The sequence below is a fragment of the Gigantopelta aegis genome, chromosome 4, assembly GCF_016097555.1.
Source record: "Gigantopelta aegis isolate Gae_Host chromosome 4, Gae_host_genome, whole genome shotgun sequence".
NCBI classification, from domain to species: Eukaryota; Metazoa; Mollusca; class Gastropoda; order Neomphalida; family Peltospiridae; genus Gigantopelta; species Gigantopelta aegis.
Genome location: NC_054702.1, coordinates 73,049,398 through 73,072,199, shown reverse-complemented (window position 1 = coordinate 73,072,199; position 22,802 = coordinate 73,049,398). Strand labels below are relative to the sequence as shown.

Below are 22,802 nucleotides of genomic sequence, written 5' to 3'. Positions count from 1 at the left end.
AAAAAACAAAAAAAACTTAATCTCAACATGTTTTGTATCACTGAAGCAAACTAAGGATAGTCTGTTTAAATTAACATCTACAGTTTGGGGAAAAAATTTATCTCAACATGTTCTAATATCACTGGATGATAATTTCAAGTAAAGTTTATATTATGACAATATTGTGCTGTAAACTGATGGACTAATAAGATATTTTCTATTTCTGCAGCCTGGCTGTCCAATCTGTTTTAAATAAAGATGCTTCAGATGACTATACATGTATCAACACTGTAAGATTTATACTATAATAATCTTTCTGTTTAGGTGGTGCTGCTCTCGATCTGAACAGTGTGGAGCCAAAACCTAAGAAATGGATATCAGATATGACCTGGCTGAATCTGGTGGAGCTCAGCAAGCTACCACAGTTCATACAGATTCTTTCACAAGTTGCCAGAAATGATAAGGTAAGATCATCATATCACACCAGCATGATATCTAACACTGTCTTTACAGTTTTGACACATACTTGTACAAAAAGAGTAGATAGTAACTCAAAGGAAATAATTATTGTTTTAATTTGTAAACAAATCTTTATATTTTGTTTCAGTTTAAAATATTTAACATTGGTCATACTGAATCATCGGTCATTTTCATAAAATTGTCTTAGTAAATCATGATTGCATGCTGTCCGAATCTGTACCTATTGTCCATCCCATTATCCTACAAACAGCATGTTGTTAATAATTTCAGTTTGGTTTGATGTAAGAAAAAAACTTAAGTGTTTTTGGAAATTACACAAAATTACTATTTTTGTGTGCAAGTTACAAAGTAATCTGCTGAGAAATAAATAACTTGTAGTAAATTTCATAGTATGAAAAAAAGGCGATCCCTATGGGATGGACTATAGACTCTAATGTCACACAATTTGAATCTAAGCTTTTAAGTTTAAATCTTCATTCTAGACTTTAAAAATACATCAGAAGAGGAAACATCCTGACTAAATGCATTTACCATTTTTGCACATTATATATTTGTTTACAGGCATGGAAGGCTTGGTTTGATGAGGATGCTCCTGAAGAAGTGACTATTCCAGATGGATACACCACAACACTTGACACGTTCCGCAAGCTGCTGCTCATCAGGTGCTGGAGTCCAGACAGAACCATCCCCATGGCTCGGACGTACATTGCTGAAACAATGGGCATAGCTGTAAGGCTACTTCTGATTTTGGAGTGTTTCCGATTACTGTGGCATAACCTAAATATGACAACGCCTTAAGTCATACTTGTTAAATAGTACTTAAATGTGTTCAGTATTTTCCCCCAGCTGGCATAGGTTAATGTCAAAGAGTACAGACATTTCTTTAATAGATGGATTAAAAAATAAAATTGTTTGCACATGTTTGTTCATTAAAAAATAGTGTATGCTGAATGTGATTTATGAAATGAGTATATAAAAAACTATTTTTATTACCAATGCCATTTCTCCCTATTTCATTAGACTGGTCCAAATTAATATCTCAACACTCGATGACATGATAAACCAATTCCACATTAAAAAACACTACTAAACCAACACTGAAACTGTTATGACATAGATAAAACGAGAGCAAAAGAAAAAACATCTGACCATATGAGTAAAGAAGAAAGAAGCTGCTGTTACATGACCAGAACAGAAAGCAAACGACTCATTAGAAAATTTAAACCATTTCATTGGATGTTGGAATGTTTGGACTAATCTATTCAAATGGGAGAAAATGCCATTATAAGAGGTGCGGTTAAGTATTCATGAAATGAGAAAGTGATTTCTACAATCGCTTCATTAGATGTGATCACTTTTAGACAACTTGAATGTACAGACATTTAAAAGTCATACCTGTCCAACACAGGCAGCCAGATTGTGTCATAGCAACAGACATGAATTTGATAGTTTTAAGTCATTCTGTATTAAATAAAGATGTGTTTCTGATTGCAGTTTGCAGAAAGCGTTATCTTAAATATGGAAGTTTTGTGGGGTGAATCAACCAAGAGAACTCCCATGATTTGCTTTCTGTCCATGGGATCAGATCCAACAGAAAACATAGAAAGATTGGCCAAACAAAATGGAATAAGTAAGTGTTGGTGGTTTTATCAACAATTTGTTATGTATAAACCTGACTAAATGCATGGCAAACATGTATTACTTTTAATTAAAATTAAAATTTTGGATGTCTGGTTTGTTGATTGCCTCGGTCTTTTGACCAAGGAGTTTTACAAGAAGATGGTGGACTCAGCTGCTCATCTTCCACTGGCTCCCCTTCTGGTGCTAAGTAGGCTAAGTGCTTTTCCTCATAAAACCCAGTCTTCTTGAAGATGTTTTGACTGAGGATGTGGGTGGCTTCCATCATCTTGATTCTGTAATGGCTGCCTAAATATCAACAACACTCCCCACCCATGCCAGTGGTCATTGGTTGTGGTGGTCTGTCAAGATAAATGAAGAATCTTTGTTGTGCATAATTTGATAATGATTTATTTTCTAAACCATTCTATCTTTGTAGAATGTGGCTCCATCTCTATGGGTCAAGGTCAAGAAATTCATGCACGCCGTCTGCTACAGATCTCCATGCAGGAAGGTCGTTGGGTTTTGCTGCAGAATTGCCATCTCGGTTTGGATTTCATGGATGAATTGCTTGACATTGTAAGTAATAATAGACAAAATCATTTGTTTAAAAATTGTATCCTTTACAATAAAGGAAAGGAAGGAAGGAAATATTTTATTTAACGACACTCTAAACACATTTTATTTACGGTTATATGGTGTCGGACATATGGTTAAAGACTACACAGATATTGAGGGAGGAAACCCGCTGTCACCATGTCTTGGCCTACTCTTTTTTGATTAGCAGCAAGGGATCTTTTATATGCACCATCCCATAGACAGGATAGCTCATACCACAGCCTTTGATGTTACAGTTGTGGTACACTGGCTGGAGTGAGAAATAGCGCAATGGGCCCACTGACAGGGATTGATCCCAAACTGACCACACATCAAGGAGTGCTTTACCACTGGGCTACGCCTCGCCCCCCTTTACAAAGGCATTTTTGTTGAAAGCAGTAAAATCATTAGAAAATCTGATAAGGAAATGGAGGTCATCGACATTATTATCATATTCCTAAAAGTTTAATTGAACTTTGAACATCACAAAATGATTAACCGTAACACATTGAAACTATCCTTTTCTTATATTATTGTCCTATACTCTGAATTGTAATAACTCGTTTGAAACTTTTTTTAATTTTTGTATCTGAACATCTTCAAGAAAATAATGTTCGTCTGTATGTAAGTTTGTCATGAAAAACAAATTCTTTGAAACTATTGAACAGTTTCCTTTCCTTGGCAGTTTTTCTTGATGGAGATTTTTCGCATCTTCTCTAGAATGAAAACATTTTTACAAGCATAACCAAAATTATATTGATACAGTACTTTTCCAAGATGATTAACACATTACTGTGAACTTTCACAGGTAAAGCAAACATTATTTGAGAAACAGTATATACAAAAGTAGGGGAACCTGAAATATTAATATCAACTATTAGACCACAGACATCCTAGTAAAGAATGTTCAGGTCTGTTTATCAACACACCGAAATACATTTCATAGTTTGCACATGCATCACACAGTTGCGTGGGGGTGTCATTCTCAATTTTGACAATTTCCAGGAAGGTCGATTAATCACTGTGGAACATTATTTCTGTCAGTCGTTTTCATTCTGTTGATCATACAGTTGTTATTGTTTTGTTTTTAGTCATTTTTATTGTCTGAATTTGCGATTTACTGATAAAAAAAAGTTCAACTTTCAAATTTCACTTCTGACCTCAATCATCCTTCAAGATCTGTGGTGGTCATAAAACCTACTGTAATACTGAACTACCGATTGTAATGTTTGCCCAGTTAATTCACTATTATCATATAACCATTCCCCACAGCTAATACATGTATACTTTACAATTTTGTCAATTGTAAATTCTTAATAGAGTTCCCCTACAGTTTTTTAAAGAGTAGGCCTATATATCAACATTGTTCCCAAGGTTTAACCAATGTCTGATCATTATTCCTAGTAGGCATATATGAAGAGTTCAGGTGCAAACACCAATAAATCCATTTTAGTAATTTTCTGCAAAAGATGTTTTTTTGTTATGCTTTCTAATTAAAACATCAAGTCCACAATGGGCGATCTTATGTTAAAATAAGTAAAGTAAATAAAGGACAGAATTTCAAAAAACAAGTATGAAAATCAGAACATAATGCCTTGAACTGAGTAAAGATAGTAGAAGTCTGTTTTGAGATAAAGTGACATTTATTGGTTTTCATATCTTCATATTTTATTTATTTATTATTATAATTGTTTATTTTCTACTATTAGGTTTTATCGACTGAAAACGTAAATGATGTCTTCCGTCTGTGGCTGACAACAGAAGAACACAGACTGTTCCCAATCAACATGCTCCAGTCATCAATCAAATTCACCAATGAACCTCCTATGGGAGTGAAAGCAGGTCTTAAGAGGACATATGCTGGTGTCACACAGGTAAGGATACAGTCCTGCTATTCTACTGCTCACTGTATTAGATTACAAATTAGGTTAGAAAATAATTTATTTGCATAAACAACAATACCTCATTCCAGCAAAACGTTTTAAGTGATTAATGTTTTTAATATTGTAGTGTCTTTAAAAAAACACCCCCAAAAAACAAACACCCAGGGATGACAAGTTATCGATCATAGCCTTTAGTGTGTCAGTCATGGGGTACAGGTTTGGGGAAAACTCTCTGGGTCAAAACAAGGGGATTGATCCATGTTTTATTACATCATAGGCAAACATTTTATCACTTAGCTAGATCAAATGATATAAAGGAAAATATAGTACGGAAATCTATTGGAGCCATCTTTGATAATTTAAATTAGAAGTTACTTACATTTTATTGTTTAGAATGTCCCTTTTCATACATCCAAAGTATTTCTGGTCATTCTGGTTTGTGTAACACCCCAAAAAACATTTTTCATTAGTCTAATAATGCATCTATCTCAGAAGGAACGGCTATCAAGCCAAGCTCTAGTCTGTTTGTAGATGCTATTTCCCCATTTAAACATCACAGACTTTAGTTTCACTCTATTATAACTTTATCTAGATGTTTGTAGATTAACCAAACTTAGTGTCCATTTTCACAGGCTGAAACCAGGGTCTGTGCCTCAAATGTAGAATCCTCTTGTGATATGTATTTCATTATGTGTCTGTTTTCAAAATGGAAATAATTATTTCAAAATAATTTTCTCTCCTATAGGAACAACTTGAGTACACTAACCTGGCTGTGTGGAAACCAATGCTGTATGGAGTGGCCTTTCTACATACCACCGTGCAAGAACGTAGAAAGTTTGGCCCTATTGGCTGGAACATTCCTTATGAGTTCAACCAGGCTGACTTTTCAGCAACTGTGCAGTGCATACAAAACCATCTTGATGATCTGGATCCCAAACGTGTAAGTTCATAATTTTGTGTATGCACTTAGTCATCTGTAAAATATGCAGAATACATTGTTTTACCTACTTAAAGAGCATGTTGATCAAAAAAGCATTATTATTATACGTAAGTAAGGGATGCTTGTTTGGCACATTGACTAACCAGCTACTAATTCAGGTTTCAAAATGTAGACAACAAGAAGCCTGCTGCTTGTTTTGATGGGTGTAAATTTTGGCATGTCCATCAGAGAACTGTTCGAGCACACCTGTCATAACTTCAACAAAGAGTTCTGACCAAGACAGGGATTATTTTTATTGGCAGGAAGGGTCTTTTGTTACATACCCATGTGATCTTACTAAAGTAATAAAGATCACTGTAACTGTGCAATAAAAAAATCTTTTTTTATTGAACATGTGTAATACAAAATCTTGCATGCATAGTAGCGTTTACTGGAATGATGTCATGTCCCTAGGCAGGAATGATGCCATGTCCCTAGCCAGGATACTCAGCATTCCGTCAATTCCATACAATTCAACCAACTTTCCAAACGAAGTAAGTTGTGTTACTTAATTAAACTTTTGTTAATCATTATAAGCAAAGGTGGTATGTAATAAATACAGAACTATGCAGTCTTGTGGCACAATATTCTTACACACTTGTGCAATAAACAACAGCAAAACAATTGGCATGTACTTCTGTATATTTATAGACTGATTTCCACGGAGAACATAGGAGTATAAAACCATCACAGTAATGGTCTTTACAAGTTATTGAATTGATTTTGAGATCTGCATTGTAATACATGTACTTCAAGTCATTATCTTTCAGTTGTGTTTTGTAATGTTTTCACTGATTTTTCTGTCTGCAGGGAGTGAACTTCATCACAGTGCGCTACATGGCAGGCGAGGTCCAGTATGGAGGCAGGGTGACAGATGACTATGACAAGCGACTTCTCACTACGTACTGTCGTGTGTGGCTTAGTGAACACATGTTCCAGGACAATTTCCAGTTTTATACAGGCATGTGCAAATTTAATTTTCAGCCAATATTTGTACCTGTTAAAGTTTCTGACCCTAGTTAATATGCAGTATAAATTATAGTTTTTTTTTACCATTAACTTAAATATTACATTATATTATTTTTGCTTAAATTTAGAAACTTGACAAATTCTTGTTTTTGGTCATCTTGGTGTTTGTAGTAGTTAAAAATTAATTTTATGTTCAGCAAAAAAGGTAAACATCTTGGAAATTAGGGTCAGTGACTTTAAATCATGAACCACATTTGGAGGTTAGTTCTTCCATGAAACAATTTGATGAACATATGACTATAGCTTTGTCAGACTCCCACTTCACTTATTGTGAATGAACCACATGTGGAGGTTAGTTCTTCTATGATACATTTTGATGAAAATATGACTATAGATTTGTCAGATTCTGACTCCATCCATTATGAATGATTTAAAATAGATAATTTAAACTTATATAAATTAAGTATGAAACATGGTATTTGGAACCATATTTGGCTCTGTACACCAAAGGTATTGATTGTACTTGATCTCATTTTCTTATTTTTCAAATGGAATTTTCTTCCTTTTTTACCTCTTTATTTTCCATCACAACAGAATGTATTTTAATTTCCTCTTTTTTATTTTTAGGATACAAGATTCCCAAATGCAAGAATATCGATGAGTATCGAGCCTACATTGAAAACCTACCACTGGCTGACAGTCCCGAATGCTTTGGTCTTCATCCCAATGCTGACATCACATACCAGACCAACACAGCTAACAGCATGTTAATAATGATAGTTAACATTCAGCCAAAAGATGCTGGTGGCGGAGGTGGAGAAACACGTGAAAGTGTAGTATACAAGTTGGCAGAAGACATGTTGGAGAAACTGCCAGCAGATTACATTCCTCATGAGGTATGATACTGTGTGCTAATATTGACTTAAACCAAAATCCAAATCAAATCCCAACACTGCAAATATTAATTTAAATTAATAAATAAATAAATAAAAGTGCAAAGGTTTATTTTAAAATAAATACTAATCCTATTGTTAGTTTATTTATTTTTCTTCACCAGTTCAGGAAAAGATTTAGTTTTTGAAACTGTTTACCATAAATATTTAAGACTCATCTCTCCTATCATTATCTCTTTTTGAATATTAAATAAATAAGGTAGCAAAGATGTTTTGTTTTCATAGCCTTTATGCAGGTCTTGGTATACATTAAATGTAATTAGCAATGTTGACTGAAATAAGATATTTATTTTAAATTGCATGGAACTGGTTTTCATAAAAGGTAGAATATTAAGAAAAAACAAACTTTAAGCCACCTGCTATAATTTTGCAGAAAATTATGTTATATTTCAGTTTATAATAATATAAATAATTCTAAAATATATTCTTTTATTTACTTTTTAATCTGTTAGTTGTTAAAACTTTCATACTCATTTGGTTTTTAAACTTTTAAAGCACTTGTCAAATGATTGTTTTTGTGTTACTTGAATCTAGATTAAAGAGAGATTGAGAAAGATGGGAACGCTGGCGCCTCTGAACATCTTCTTGCGCCAGGAGATTGGCCGCATGCAGAAGGTCATCACCTCAGTGAGGAGCACTCTCCGGGATCTGAAACTGGCTATTGATGGCACCATCATCATGAGTGAGACTCTCAAGGATGCCCTAGACAACATGTATGATGCTCGAGTCCCCAACAACTGGAAGAAGGTAATCTTAATATGCTTCAACAAGGATTAAGCTGTCAATCGCCAAATTGTCAAATGCAAATTGAAGTTGAATTTGGCAAATATTAAACTGCCAAAAAGCTACTTCATTTATATTTTGACTAATTCATTTTAAAAAAAGAGAATTTACAATGTTATAGACTCTATAACCAAGTGTGGCAAACTGCTAATCATTTTGGAAGTCTAACATAAATACTGCTTCAGCTGTGCTCTGTATATGACAGTTAATGGAATATTATTTTCTGTGTGTTAAGATTTCCTGGGATTCTGCAACACTTGGATTCTGGTTCACCGATTTGCTTGATCGTAACACTCAGTTTTCATCATGGATATTTGATGGTCGTCCTACAACATTCTGGATGACTGGCTTCTTCAATCCACAGGTAATGTATTTTCAACTTTAAAAATACAATACCTGTATTAAAAAATATCTACACTTGGGCAATGTATCATTATGTTTACAGGTGTAATTCAGTTCATATTTTATGACCCTAACTATCCATTGTCAAATGTAGTATAAATAATGCTATTGTATTTGCATTAAAACTAATTCCAGTTGATTCATGAATTTTTTATTTTTTATTTAGGTCCTCCTGTCCGTTGAATAAACTAAGCCCTGTCCATTTCTAGCTTTTTTCTGTAATTAACATACATCCTAGTTAAGTTAAAAGATGGGAATGGCATCAAAATTAATTCACTGTTTTAAGTTTTCACTGTTATCACAATGTCCAAAATTAAGTTTCTTTTATTTATATTTTTTTAAAATTAATTTTTGTTATTAATATTTGTACATGTATAATTAAACTAGACTTTTGTTTTTAATGTTATTTTTTAAAACACCAAACAAGTATATGGTAGGTGAGACCTTGTTTGTTTTTAGTGTTAAAAAATAATAACAAATTGTGATCTGTTGCAGGGTTTCTTGACGGCCATGAGACAGGAGATCACTCGTGCTCACAAAGGTTGGGCCTTGGACACTGTCATCCTTGACAATGAGGTCACCAGAATGATGAAAGAAGATGTCAGTGGACCACCTTCAGAAGGTAAGTAGTAGCATTTAGGCACAACCAACCTTTTAATGTCCCTGCTGTCTAATGTTAAAGTTTGTTTTGTTTAATGACACCACTAGAGTGCATTCATTTGATAATCATAGGCTGTTGGATGTCAAACATTTGGTAATTTTGACATAAACTCTTAGAGGTAAAACCTGCTACATTTTTCCATTAGTAGCAACGGATCTTTCATATGCACTATCCCATAGACAGGATACCACATACCACAGCCTTTCATATACCAGTCATGGTGCATTTGCTGGAATGAAAACTGCTGTCAAATGAAGCTTTAACTGTAAACTTTAATAATATTCATACGGAAGGAAATAAGGGATCACACCAACACTAAACAGCCAAGAGTGACTGTAACCAAAACACTCGTCAGGAAGTCAACTCTGTTACTTGGAGTTAGTCTTGTACTACATCTCGTACATCTTTATACAGAGAGTACAATGAATTAAATATAGTCTGCAATATATAACCTTTATTATTATCCATATGGTTCAACATAACCGAGTTAATAATAATCGTACGAAGCACATGTGTAATAACAAGTGTGATGATGTAATTTTGGGAAGCGATGTCATTGCTTCTCCAATCCTACATGTAGCTCAGACTGCATTAGAAATATGACATCATTTCGTCGTCTCCTTCTAGTTGTGGCTGAAACATTTTGAGTTGGGTCTTGTTGTTCATAAAAAAAAAAAAAACAATAATAATATTGGTAATAAAGAAATTATTACACTCGCGTGTGAGTCGTACTGATTTTACGGAACTTGTGCCAGGATTCATGTATTACCCCCGCTCTCGCTTGGGCAATATAAAATTCCTGACACTCATTTCATAAAATCAGTATGACACACAAGCTTGTATAATAATCTCTATTTCTTCACTGCAAGTCAGTAGTATTTATGGCATTATACGAATGATACTTTTAAATACTTTTTGAACAGTCTGATATGATGACAATGCTAACTATTATGCTGGAAGTAATATGTACTAAAGATAAAATAACTGTTTTTAATTACAGGTGTTTATGTACATGGTCTCTTCCTTGATGGAGCTGGCTGGGATCGCAGGAACTGCCGGCTGATTGAACCAACACCAAAAGTACTGTATACGAACATACCAACTGTGCATGTGTTCGCCACTAATCAGGAGAAGTCGACCAAGGTGGCCAACCACTATGAATGTCCTGTGTACAAGAAGCCATGCCGTACAGATCTTACGTTCATCTTCCCCCTGATGCTGAAGACCAACAAGAATCCTGATCATTGGGTCTTACGTGGAGTTGGTCTTCTGTGCGACACCAAATAGGTCTCAATACAGCTTTTCACAAGCAATCTGACTCTTTATATTTTGTTTGTAGGTCACGCAGATCAACATACAAATGTTGAACATTTTACTTTCACAAGGTTTATTGTGACATTGTTTCGTGGGAGATGTTTCCAAGGAATACCAGAAAGGATGGGGGAAATCAAATTCTTAATTTTTGCAGTATATTTTCTTAATGTATGATCATGATTTGTGATTAACTAGTTTGTAATTGTTTTGTTATTCGATTTGCTTTGATTTGAATTATTGAAGTCTTATTTTCATTATTTGACTATATATACAAAAATTAATCAGTATTATTAATTTGTTTGCTCCAGTAAAAATTACAGTATGTGTGTACTGTGTAAATTTACAAAAACCTACTGTTCATTTTGACATACTGAGTCTTTTGACTATAAGAATTGGCAATAAGAGAGTTGATTATGCTATAGAACATACTGGATGGTATAGACTATAAGATTTGATATGTATTTGTGTTGACATGTTCCTGTCTGGGTTTTTTGTGCATTTGATTACTTACATTGGCCAGTTTAAAAAATGTGTTTATTTAAACTTGACAGCAATGTTTTGACAGGTCTACATTAGTTAAATAAGACCTTCAACAGTTTTAGAAATTTTTACTGATCCAAGACTGTATAATTTATTTGGATTAGTATTTGTTCTACATTGAGCAGCTTCCATTCAAGTGCAGTTCTTAACAAGTGGTGATCGTAAATATAGTACCAGGGTAACTATGTTTTGTGTTTATGGGTAACTAAGTGGTATATAATCAAAAAATAAACATGAAATATATTTTGTTTCTTTAGCTTTTTTTTTAAATTGTAATGTTTACATTTATCAGTGACCTGAGTATTTGAATTGCAATAATCACATGCTTGTATAAAGTGTTATTTTACTCAAGTCTTCACATATTTGGATTATTTGGGGTTTTGTTTGATTTTTTTTCTTATATAATTTGTTTTGCAACGATTATAATTCACCAAGTATTGTATATTGCAGTATATATTTCTCGTTTTTATTTCTTATATTTACAAATATATTGTGTATATATTTTTGTGTGTCAGTATTAAGGTACAGTCCGAGCCAGTTAATCTTCCATATAAATTTAAATGATTTGTGAGTTGTTTGCAAAGTATAAATCCTGTTGAAAATTAATAAATTATATAATTTACCAGTTTGGTGTTTGTTGGCATGCGTGTTTAACCCACTGCTGTTGTTATTACATATATATTATCTTTATACACTTCGCAACCAATAAAATATTTAAACTGTGGAATGTCGCCATTTGTTTGTTTTTTCATTTGTCTTCTGTAGTAGAGGACCAACCAGTAGGATCCGTGACCAGTTCTCGGGGAAGTTACTTTTGATCACGGTTACCATATTTACAAGGGATATGTAAAACCCCCACCAATAGTTGGAGTCAACCTCTGTAATGTTTTGACAATGGCCCCCCTAAGGGGGGTATTTTCCAAATCGACTGCTGTCACAACTTGATAAACTAGCAACAAAAAGACCTACAATGTTTGAATATATCAATTTTATAGTGTTTGAGGATGTTAAATCCAATTTTACTGATAAAAGAGTGTACCATACCTATTCATTTTGTGTTTATTACTGTTGATAACATTATTATTTTGTCATTTAAATACTTAATCAATTATGCATGGTCGTGGCATATGTTTTCAAAAGGAGTGAATAGAAAGGAATATTTATCAGCACATTTTTAACTACTGTTACATATTTGATGTCTAACAATTATTAGTGTGAGATTTTATTGAGAGAAAACCAGTTGCTGTCATAGGCTACTCCTATCAAAACAGGGGCGGGACATAGCCCAGTGGTAAAGCGTTCTCTTGATGCATGGTCAGTCTAGGATCGATCCACATCAGTGGACCTATTGGGCTATTTCTCGTTCCAGCCAGTGCTCTACAACTGGTGTAACAAAGGCCGTGGTATGTACTACCTTGTCTTTGGGGATAGTGCATATAAAAGATCCCTTGCTGCTAATTGAAAAGAAGCCCATGAAGTGGCAACAGCAGGTTTCCTCTCAGTATCTGTGTGGTCCTTAACCATAAGACTGGCGCCATATAACCGTAAATAAAATGTGTTGAGTGCATCGTTAAATAAAACATTTCCTTCTTATCAAAAAAGCAATTGGATTTTTTTATATGCACATCCCATGGGCAAGACATTGCATACCAGTCGTGAGGCACTGGTCTGGATGTGTGCGTGTCGGTGTGGTTATGCCACCAAGAGCAATCGATCCTCCAACCCATCGCACCACTGTCTAGCACTGTACCACAGTTACCTTTTTTCCATTAGTAGCAAGGAATCTTTTATATGCACCATCCCACAGACAGGATAGCTCACATCACAGCCTTTGATATACCAGTCATGGTGCCCTAGCTGGAACTAGAAATAGCCCAATGGGTCCACCGACGGGGATCGATCCTAGACCGACCGCACATCAGGCGAGCGCTTATCAGTGGTCTACGGGTAGTGATGTAAGGCAACGTACTTCGCCGACTTGTCTTCCACTAGTTACTACGCATGCAAATAGTTATGGAATATCACACGACAGCATACTGGAACATTAATTGAATCAGAACAAATTTAAAAGTATAAATATACTGATGAAAAGGACTAATAGAGAAAATATTGATGCAACCAAAACCCTCATGCACATTAAAACACATTAACACACGCAACCTTTCTGTATGCCACTAGGGACGCTGTATTGGAAAATATTCAATTAACAAGTAGTATGTGCATGCAAAAAGGCACAATTCTGTCACAAAATGCACAATCCTGTCTTTATGTCGTTATCTGCCTTACTACTAGATAGTGCTTACGTGTATACAAATATTAGAGGCTTTGTTATCACCTTTTAGACATTTTTAATCATTTCCTTTGTTATCTCAGCAACATTTATATTTTATATTCAGTGTCGGTGATCCAAATTGAATGTTCATAGATGACATTCAGTGACTCCATTCCTCTGTTGGCAACGTCATATTTTAAAAATACACAATTAGTATGTTGTTTCTGTTAATAATAAAGGAAAAATGGATGAATTAGTCCAATTAAAAAACAATGACAGTGTACATAACAAAATGTGGACACGTCATTGGCTGTCACTTAGTCTCATAACGTTTGTTAAGTTACTGTTATTTTATTACACAAATTAGTCTATAACAAACCTAAATTTATTCAACTTCAGAAAATGTATGGATTTATATGTAAAAATACGAAGGTTTTGTGTAAATAGTAAACATAAAAAAAAAAATAAAAAAAAATACCGCATTAAAAAAGTTTGTTTTATTTAACGACGCCACTAGAGCACACCCCTGCGTGTGCTGTAACCTCACCGTGGTGCAAGGGTGTAACATTTTCTTTGAGAATGGCCAATACAGCACAAAATTTAAGTTTCGAGTAAAATTCAGTATCCGTAAAATTCTGTGATATTTGTGTTTTTGCACAGTTCTTTACACTGTTCTTTACACTGTTTTTGTTTAAACCTTGAATTTTTATATTGATGTTGATCATCACTTTATTTATTTGCATTACCATAGTTTGACACCCAATAGCCGATGTATTTTTCGTGCTGGGGTGTCGTTAAACATTCATTCATTCATTCATTCATTCATTCCACTAGAGCACATAGATTGTTTTTTTATCTTATCATCGGCTATTGGACGTCAAAATACCGCATTGAAGCATTTGTGCCGAATTTACTTCTGCTTCAAGGCGTCGGCTCGACGTTGGCATAATGTTGCACCGACGTTAGCAAAATACTCAAGTTAGAAAAACAAATACCGGACATTATATTTTGTATTATAAATAATGAAAGTAGAAAACAATTATCAACATTAAATATTTATAGTATGGAAATTCAAAACCAACGATTAGGCCATTATAAATATTTTACAAAGGAAATTTTAAATAGACAAAATTAGGCCTATATTAAAACAAAAATTGTAATTATAATAAATTTAATTAATAATTCTGTATTTAAATAATAATAATAATAATGGAAACAAACAGACCCCCCCCCCAAACCCTCCCCCCCCCCCCCCCCCCAAAACCCCCCAAAAAACCAAACAAAAAACAACAAAAAACCAAAACAAAACAAAACAAAAAACTCCTAAGCAAAATAAAGCAATACATTTAAAAAAAATAATCTTGTTATTAAGATCTCGGTATCTTATCATTCCAGGAAACATTTTGTTTTCAAAATCTTGATTAGTGGTATTACTTGTCTATTGAAAATTGATTAGCAACTACTGTTTAATATTTTAAAATTGTGTGGCGATCTCTGATACTTGTGTAGCAAATCACAACACGATACTGAACAAAATGTTACCTGCATTCTCTCTCACGCTTCTCTCACTGTTTTCCTTTCTTATTTTATTTTTCAAAAAGCTAAACATCTCTTTATAAATGCTATGATTATGTTATATATTTGTTTAATTTAATATATTTGATGACGTTAAAAACATATTGGGAGGCAGTGATTCAGAGCTCTCCAAGCCTGACATTGTCATTGATCTGGGGATAATACAATTTATAATTAAAAACTATGATATTTATATTAACACTATTGACATCTACACAGTGATATTGAAAATTTCAGGCAGTCTGCTTGAAATTTTATTAGTAACGTGAGTGGACATAATTTAATATACTATTTGTTCACAAAAAAACAACAACAGTCTTTCAAAAAATTTATTCTAACTCCTATGACATATTCTAACAAATAGTATAAATCTGTAATGTGTGATTTTAATATGTATGGTAAGAGTTAAACAATTAATATAACATCCACATGCAACATTTGATGATATTTAATGCTGCTGTATTTATGTATTACATATAGGTTGCCTGTTAGAATTCTTTGGACGCATAACAGCAAAGGGTGTAATTGAAAGAATGATGGAAAAGTAAAGTTTGTTTTATTTAACGACGCCACTAGAGCACATTGATTTTTTATCTTATCATCGGCTATTGGACGTCAGACATATGGTCATTCTGACACTGTTTTTGGAGGAAACCCACTGTCGCCACATATGCTACTCTTTTACGACAGGCAGCAAGGGATCTTTTATTTGCGCTTTCCACAGGCAGGATAGCACAGACTATGGCCTTTGTTGAACCAGTTATGGATCACTGGTCGGTGCAAGTGGTTTACACCTACCCATTGAGCCTTGCGGAGCACTCACTCAGGGTTTGGAGTCGGTATCTGGATTAAAAATCCCATGCCTCAACTGGGATCTGAACCCAGTACCTACCAGCCTGTAGACCGATGGCCTAACCACGACGCCACCGAGGCCGGTAAAAGAATGATGGAGTGCATATTCATCCAGCCCTTTGCCTGTCAGTACAACTGGTTTTTGCGTATACTGAATACACACGAACAAACGTTTTATTCAGTGGTATATACTTTAATTTTAAATAATTTCGTTATCTTCTGCATTTATCATTGCAGCACTTGAGGAGGAGAAGCAACGTGCGAGGCCAGCAACCATAGAGACGTAGTCGGAATCCGAAAAAGATGATGAACAAGATTGAACGCCCGTGGACTGACCCACATCGACACAAACAAAATACATTTCCGTTCCCTACCTGTCCAACCGGAGCAGACTATAAGTTTCGTCTCCATCCTTCTGTCTATCTGTTTGTCTATTTGTTTGTCTGTTCGTCTGTCCTACATACAGTTTTCCGAACTTTTATTTGACAATGCCTCAATATATTGTTCTGAAATTTGGTGTACGGGTTTATCATGTAGAGTTAAGCTGTATCCTAAACGGACACGAGCGACGCGAGCGATGCGATAATATTTATATCCTAACCAGACTACGGAACCCCGGAGATGACAGAAGTAGTATTAGGGCCTGTATGGCGCCATGATTGACCTACTTTCCCGTGATCACGTGACCTTGGTAGGAGACAATGGCCTTTGTGTAGGAAACAATGACCTTTGTCTAGGTGGGTGCAGGTGTCTGACCTTGGTAGGAAACAATGGCTTTTGTGTAGGAAACAATGACACAATGGTCTTTATGTAGGAAACAATGACACAATGGCTTTTGTATAGGAAACAATGGCCTTTGTGTAGGAAACAATGGCCTTTGTATAGGTGGGTGCAGGTGTATGGTCTCGGTAGGAAACAATGGATTTTGTGTAGGAAACAATGACACAATGGTCTTTGTGTAGGAAACAATGACACAATGGCTTTTGTATAGGAAACAATGGCTTTTGTGTAGGAAACAATGACCTTTGTATAGGTGGGTGCGGGTGTATGGTCTCGGTAGGAAACAATGGATTTTGTATAGGAAACAATGGCCTTTGTATAGGTGGGTGCAGGTGTATGGCCTCGGTAGGAAACAAGGGCCTTTGTGTAGGAAACAATTGCTTGGTGCAGGTGTGCGTCCTTAGACTGAGTTGGGGGTATAAAAAGGGTGTTTCTGGTTTCAATGTCATTCGTTCACCGAAAAGTCCACAGACAAGATCTACGTCTAGTTTGTTTTAGAGGTTGATGATATTCAAATGTTTTTATTTTTTTTTATTTTTATTTTTTTTAAAGAAGAAGATGGCATCGGGACATTCATCAAGTACTACTCAATGCCCTGAACAGGGTGAAAGATCGCGATGCCAACTAGAAATTGGACAAAATGTATACGTTATGGCCCAACCATGGAAGCAAGAACTTTTGATACATATCCGGAAATTCGACAGTGATAAGGGGAAAATATTCCCCACCAAACGAGGTATCGCTCTAAATCTAAAGCAGTGAGTTGAACTGTGTGGATGTAAAGAGTCAGATAGACGAAACGATTTCAGCCTTGAAACAAGGGAAGGATGAAACATTGGTCAAACACCTTGGAGCCAGTGTTCATGCTAGTATGGACAAGAACTTTACTGGGGTGGACCTGCGTCAGTGGTGGTGGTGTGATGAAACGAAATCTATGAAACCTTCGAAGAAAGGAATATTCCTTTCTCTACAACAATGGGAGAAACTGACAGGCTGTTTCACAGTCATGTGTGATTTTGTACCAGAGCTGAACTCGATTGTGCCCTGCGGATTGCAAGACGACCTTCAAAACAAGATGGGATTTCTTCAGTGCTCCTTCTGCACCCCCAACGGGTACCATCAATAGAATGATTCCAACTAAACTGACTTGTATATAAGGCTGTGTTTTCTCTCCCAAGGGCTCATTCGTGCTTGAGAACTCGAAGAGAGCAGACGTGTTTGCTTATGATTTTGACATTTTTGTATCTTGTTGCACTCTATCTGGAACGAAGACGATGGCATCGGGATATTCGAGCAGTGTTAGCAGCTGCAGCAGCGACGAAGGCGACGTCTTGATCTGTAAATGTTCAGAAAGACACACGATCAAAAGAGTGACTACCAAACAAGAAGAAAATGACACATATCAAACGGACGCTGCACGTGAACCCGGTGAAATTGTGGATGAAGACCCCATGGATATCCGTGAACCCGTCGAAATCGTGAACGAAGAACCCATGGATCAGACGAATGCTGCTCGAGAATATAAAACGGATGCTGCTGTGAGTGTGTGTGTGTGTGTGTGTGTGTGTGTGTGGACCTGTGACCCTGAGTATGGCCCTGAGTGGCCCTAGGTGTGGCCCTGTGTGAGGCCCTGAGTGTGGTCCCGGGAGTGGCCCTGAGCCGTGCACGAGCTATGCTTTGGGATGGGGGATGGGTCATACGTACCACACAAAATTTAATCTTTGTGTGCATGCGCGAAATTGTAGAGAGTATAAATGAAAGGGTAATGGGTAACATCGTCATTTGAGGTAGAACCTTCAGAGAAGTAACATGTCAGACCAGTACAAGTTGTACGTTCCCGACGTGGACAAGTGGACCCGTTTCTACAAGTTGCAAGCAGAAGGCAAACTTCAGCCTCACTTCGAAATTAAACGTGGTGGAAACAGTCAGATCATGTACAGTGTAGATCGATGTCTAGAACTCTACGACCCTACGTGGAAGAAAGAAAAAGAGGAACAGAAGAAGCCCCCGGCACCCAAAGTCGCCATGGTCTCCCCAACGCAGCAGGTGGTAGAGCAAGCCAAGGCCGAGCAGAATCGGAAACGAGAACAGAGTGGCGTGGAACAGAAACGACGAGAACAGACTGGGCAAAAACGGCACAAGCATTTCTGAGAAGGCTATAAAAGGGGGCATGGCAGTTTCAACATCGCCAGTTCACGTCGAACACTTCAACAGTCAACAACATGAATCAGTGTCGCATCTGCGAAAAAAAATATGTTTGGACCCACGACCTAACTCGGCACGTACGAAATAAACATGGACTCTTGGAATCTGAAAATAAGTCTTCCCAGCAGCAGCAGCAGCAGCAGCAGCAGCAGCAGCAGCAGCAGCAGCAGCAGCAGCAGCAGCAACAGCAGCAGCAACAGCAACAGCAGCAGCAGCAGCAGCAGCAACAGCAACAGCAGCAGCAGCAGCAGCAGGCCCTAAGTTTGTTACACCCGTTCACTATGATCGTGTCGGGACCCACGTCGTGTGGAAAGACATTTTTGTTGTACAAACTGCTAAGGGATGGTAAAATCCAGCCGCCTCCCCAGCGCATCATCTAGCTCTACAAACGGTGGCAACCCCTCTATGATACGATCAAAATAGTTGCTCGAGTGAAATTTGTTCAAGGTATACATGAGAATTTGGAAAAGGATCATTATTTGGATCCAGGAGTCAGAAATCTCATCGTGTTGGACGACCTGATGTCTACAGTTGGAAAAGACCCTCGCATCACCGACCTGTTCACGGAAGGAAGTCACCACAGAAACCTCTCTGTGATTGCCATCAACCAGAACCTGTACCACAGCAAGGACCCGACACAGAGAAGAAACTGTCATTACCTGGCACTGTTCAACAACCCCATCGACAAGCATCAAGTCCTAACATTGGCACAGCAGATGTATCCTGGAAATACTCGTCATTTCATGCAGCGGTTTGAGGAAGCTACCCACAGGCCCTACGGACATCTCTTGGTGGACTTAAACCCGACCACGCCCGAACATTGGCGCCTTCGACCTAATGGTTTAGAGACGGGGCCGTCCGGATGGTAACAGCGTAACGGCGAATGTCTCAGAAGAGTTTCAACCACCGTCGGAGAAGGAGCTCTACGAGCAAATCATGCAAAGAAACGCATTCAAGAGAAAACTACCAGGCATACCCGCCTACGAAAGTGACGACGAAGAAGAAGAAGATGAGGTAGAGCCCTATCTGAAAAAGGTCAAGAGGATGCAGTCTTGCGATACGTGTGGTCTGGTCTTTAAAAACGGGAGTGACTTGCAGCGACACGTGAAAACGTGCGAGGAGGGAAATCAAGAGCCGTCGTCCGATCTGGAAAACGAAGGCGTACGTCTGATGATCGAGCGTGAATTCGACATCAATCGTGACTATTTCGAAAGCAAGAGAAAACGCTACGAAGAAAAAAACATGCCCCAAGATGTCATCGAAAGAAACATGAAGACATTGCAGTGAAAGTTATTTAAAGACACGTACTCTCGCTTTCTGACGTATATGCATTACTTTGACAAAGGCCCCAACATGAGAAAAATTCTACAGTTTGTGAATCCAGACAGAGATATCAGACCACAGATTCGTTCTAAATTAAATCAGTATCGTTCATGGATTGGCGAATCAGACGATGACGATACCGATGATGATGATACTGATGATGAGCACGAAGATGAAGAGAAATGAACACTCATATTATTCACATGTCGCCCTTAAGGCCTCTCTATGTAACCCAATGTGTGTCCATTGCATGTGTAGTTGTCTCTAGAGAGACCAGCGATTGTACTTCAGAAATAAAAAATAAATAAAAACCAAACCATTGCGTATGTTTTTTGTGTTTTTTACTCTATGACTAAATTTGTGATTGGATATTTCTACCGCTACTTTATAGTAGCAAGAGTTGTGTGTACAGGACATCACATACCACTGCCTTTGACATACCAGACATAATGCACTGGTTGGCTATAGCCTATTTGGCCATCGATCACTGTATTTACCCATTTGGTAATTAAAAAGCCCTGTACGAAGGCTAGTACTCTAGAGAAATTTTCTGTTTAAAAATGCAGCTATTTCCCTTTGGTTAACACGTACTATTTGTTAAACCCATGGCGGCGCGCGTGTCGCCGACTTACACTAATGGATTAATCACGTGTGACATCTCTCTCTCTTTCTCCCCCCCCCCCCTCTCTCTCTCTCTCTCTCTCTCTCTCTCTCTCTCTCTCTCTCTCTCTCAACCATTGCGTTTGTTTTTTGTGTATTCTACTCTAACTAGATTTGTGATTGAATATTTCTGCCGCTACTTTATAGTAGCAAGAGTTGTGTGCACAGGACAGCACATACCACGGCCTTTGATATACCAGACATAATACACTGGTTGTCTATAAAGGCTTGTACTCTTGGGAAATACTCGTGTTTAAAATGTAGTTAAAAGAGCATAGGTTAGGTTGGAGCGTTGAGTTGCAGTCACGCGTTCCTTCTTCATAGGAATGGGCTGTAGTGTTTCACACACACACACACACACACACACACAGACACACACACACACACACACACACACACACACACGCACGCACGCACGCACGTACAAAAAGTTTGTATTTAATTATGAAATACTGGCCCCATAAGGGGTATGAGATTGTGTATATAGAAGATCCCTTGTTACTCATGGAAAAAATGTAGCGGGTTTCCTCTCTAAAACTGTCAAAATTATGTTTTTCATCCAGTAACCGATGATTCATAAATCAATGTCCTCTAGTGATGTTGCTAAACACAAACAAACTTTGACGGTCAGTGTGCATACCATAACAAATTTATTCTGCTGCTTAAGACGGGCACGCGTCGGTATGTCTTTTGCAGTTCACCTGGTTTTATAAACACTGAGAGGCGTAATAAAATGTCTTTGGATGAGGTCCGACAGTTGTAAAATGGCTATCAATAAAGGTTTACAGACTGAATAGAAAGCTCTTGGTCGTTCATTCTTTGTACTCCTCTATTATAAAGCGAATGAATGAATGGCTGAATGACGGCAACAAAGAAAACGTCGACAATGTGCTAAAGAAATACAAATGAATGAAAATCATCACACACGCATTTTGTCTAGCGACATGAAAGCCTCACTTTAAACCAAACAGTCAGCAAACAGTTACAGTCCTTCCCCACAAGAAATCTTCTAACGGCTATTATTTTGGGTTTCTAGAATAAAACACTGTGAAAAAACATCCACGTGTATGTCTACTGTGAATACAAAAAACAACAACACAATAGACGTTATACAATGAAGCCAAAACCAACGTCAGACTTACACCTGGCCTGTACATTAATACTGTTATTATTAATTGTTGTTGTTGTTAATGGTGCTGTATGTTTCTTTGCTTTTATTTGTTTGCTGACACCAGTTTGTTTGGTAATATGCAATAAATTGATTTGAATTCACCATGATCGCACACCTACACAGAGGCCATTGTCTCTTACCATGATCGCATACCTTTCCAAGGCCATTGTTTCCTACACAAAGGCCATAATTGTTTCCTACCGAGACCATACACCTACACCCCCCCCCCCCCCCCCCATACAAAAGCCATTGTGTCATTGTTTCCTACACAAAGACCATTGTGTCATTGTTTCCTACACAAAATCCATTGTTTCCTACCGAGACCATACACCTGCACCCACCTATACAAAGGCCATTGTTTCCTACACAAATGCCATTGTTTCCTATACAAAAGCCATTGTGTCATTGTTTCCTACACAAAGACCATTGTGTCATTGTTTCCTACACAAAAGCCATTGTTTCCTACCGAGACCATACACCTGCACCCACCTATACAAAGGCCATTGTTTCCTACACAAAGGCCATTGTTTTCTATACAAAAGCCATTGTGTCATTGTTTCCTACACATAGACCATTGTGTCATTGTTTCCTACACAAAAGCCATTGTTTCCTACCAAGGTCAGACACCTGCACCCACCTATACAAAGGTCATTGTTTCCTACACAAAGGCCATTGTCTCCTACCAAGGTCACGTGATCACGGGAAAGTAGGTCAATCATGGCGCCATACAGGCCCTAATACTACTGACAGACGAGAAAATAATTTTATTATGTTCCCTCGTAATAACATTATGTTCCCTCATAATAA

The 22,802-nt window shown here is 37.0% G+C and overlaps 1 protein-coding gene across 1 annotated transcript in view; it reads left to right on the top strand.

The window, feature by feature from the left end:
- LOC121371065 (dynein heavy chain 5, axonemal-like) overlaps nucleotides 1-11,884 on the top strand; it is an 82,459-nt gene extending 70,575 nt beyond the window's left edge. Inside the window, exons 62-73 of the mRNA XM_041496694.1 lie at nucleotides 304-443; nucleotides 1,021-1,188; nucleotides 1,954-2,089; nucleotides 2,516-2,655; nucleotides 4,383-4,547; nucleotides 5,302-5,496; nucleotides 6,346-6,496; nucleotides 7,132-7,400; nucleotides 7,992-8,204; nucleotides 8,476-8,604; nucleotides 9,138-9,264; nucleotides 10,304-11,884. Of these exons, the coding sequence (XP_041352628.1) occupies nucleotides 304-443; nucleotides 1,021-1,188; nucleotides 1,954-2,089; nucleotides 2,516-2,655; nucleotides 4,383-4,547; nucleotides 5,302-5,496; nucleotides 6,346-6,496; nucleotides 7,132-7,400; nucleotides 7,992-8,204; nucleotides 8,476-8,604; nucleotides 9,138-9,264; nucleotides 10,304-10,590 (2,120 nt within the window). The 3' untranslated portion in view covers nucleotides 10,591-11,884. The remainder of the gene's footprint in view (nucleotides 1-303; nucleotides 444-1,020; nucleotides 1,189-1,953; nucleotides 2,090-2,515; nucleotides 2,656-4,382; nucleotides 4,548-5,301; nucleotides 5,497-6,345; nucleotides 6,497-7,131; nucleotides 7,401-7,991; nucleotides 8,205-8,475; nucleotides 8,605-9,137; nucleotides 9,265-10,303) is intronic.
- Nucleotides 11,885-22,802: the final 10,918 nt, after the last annotated feature.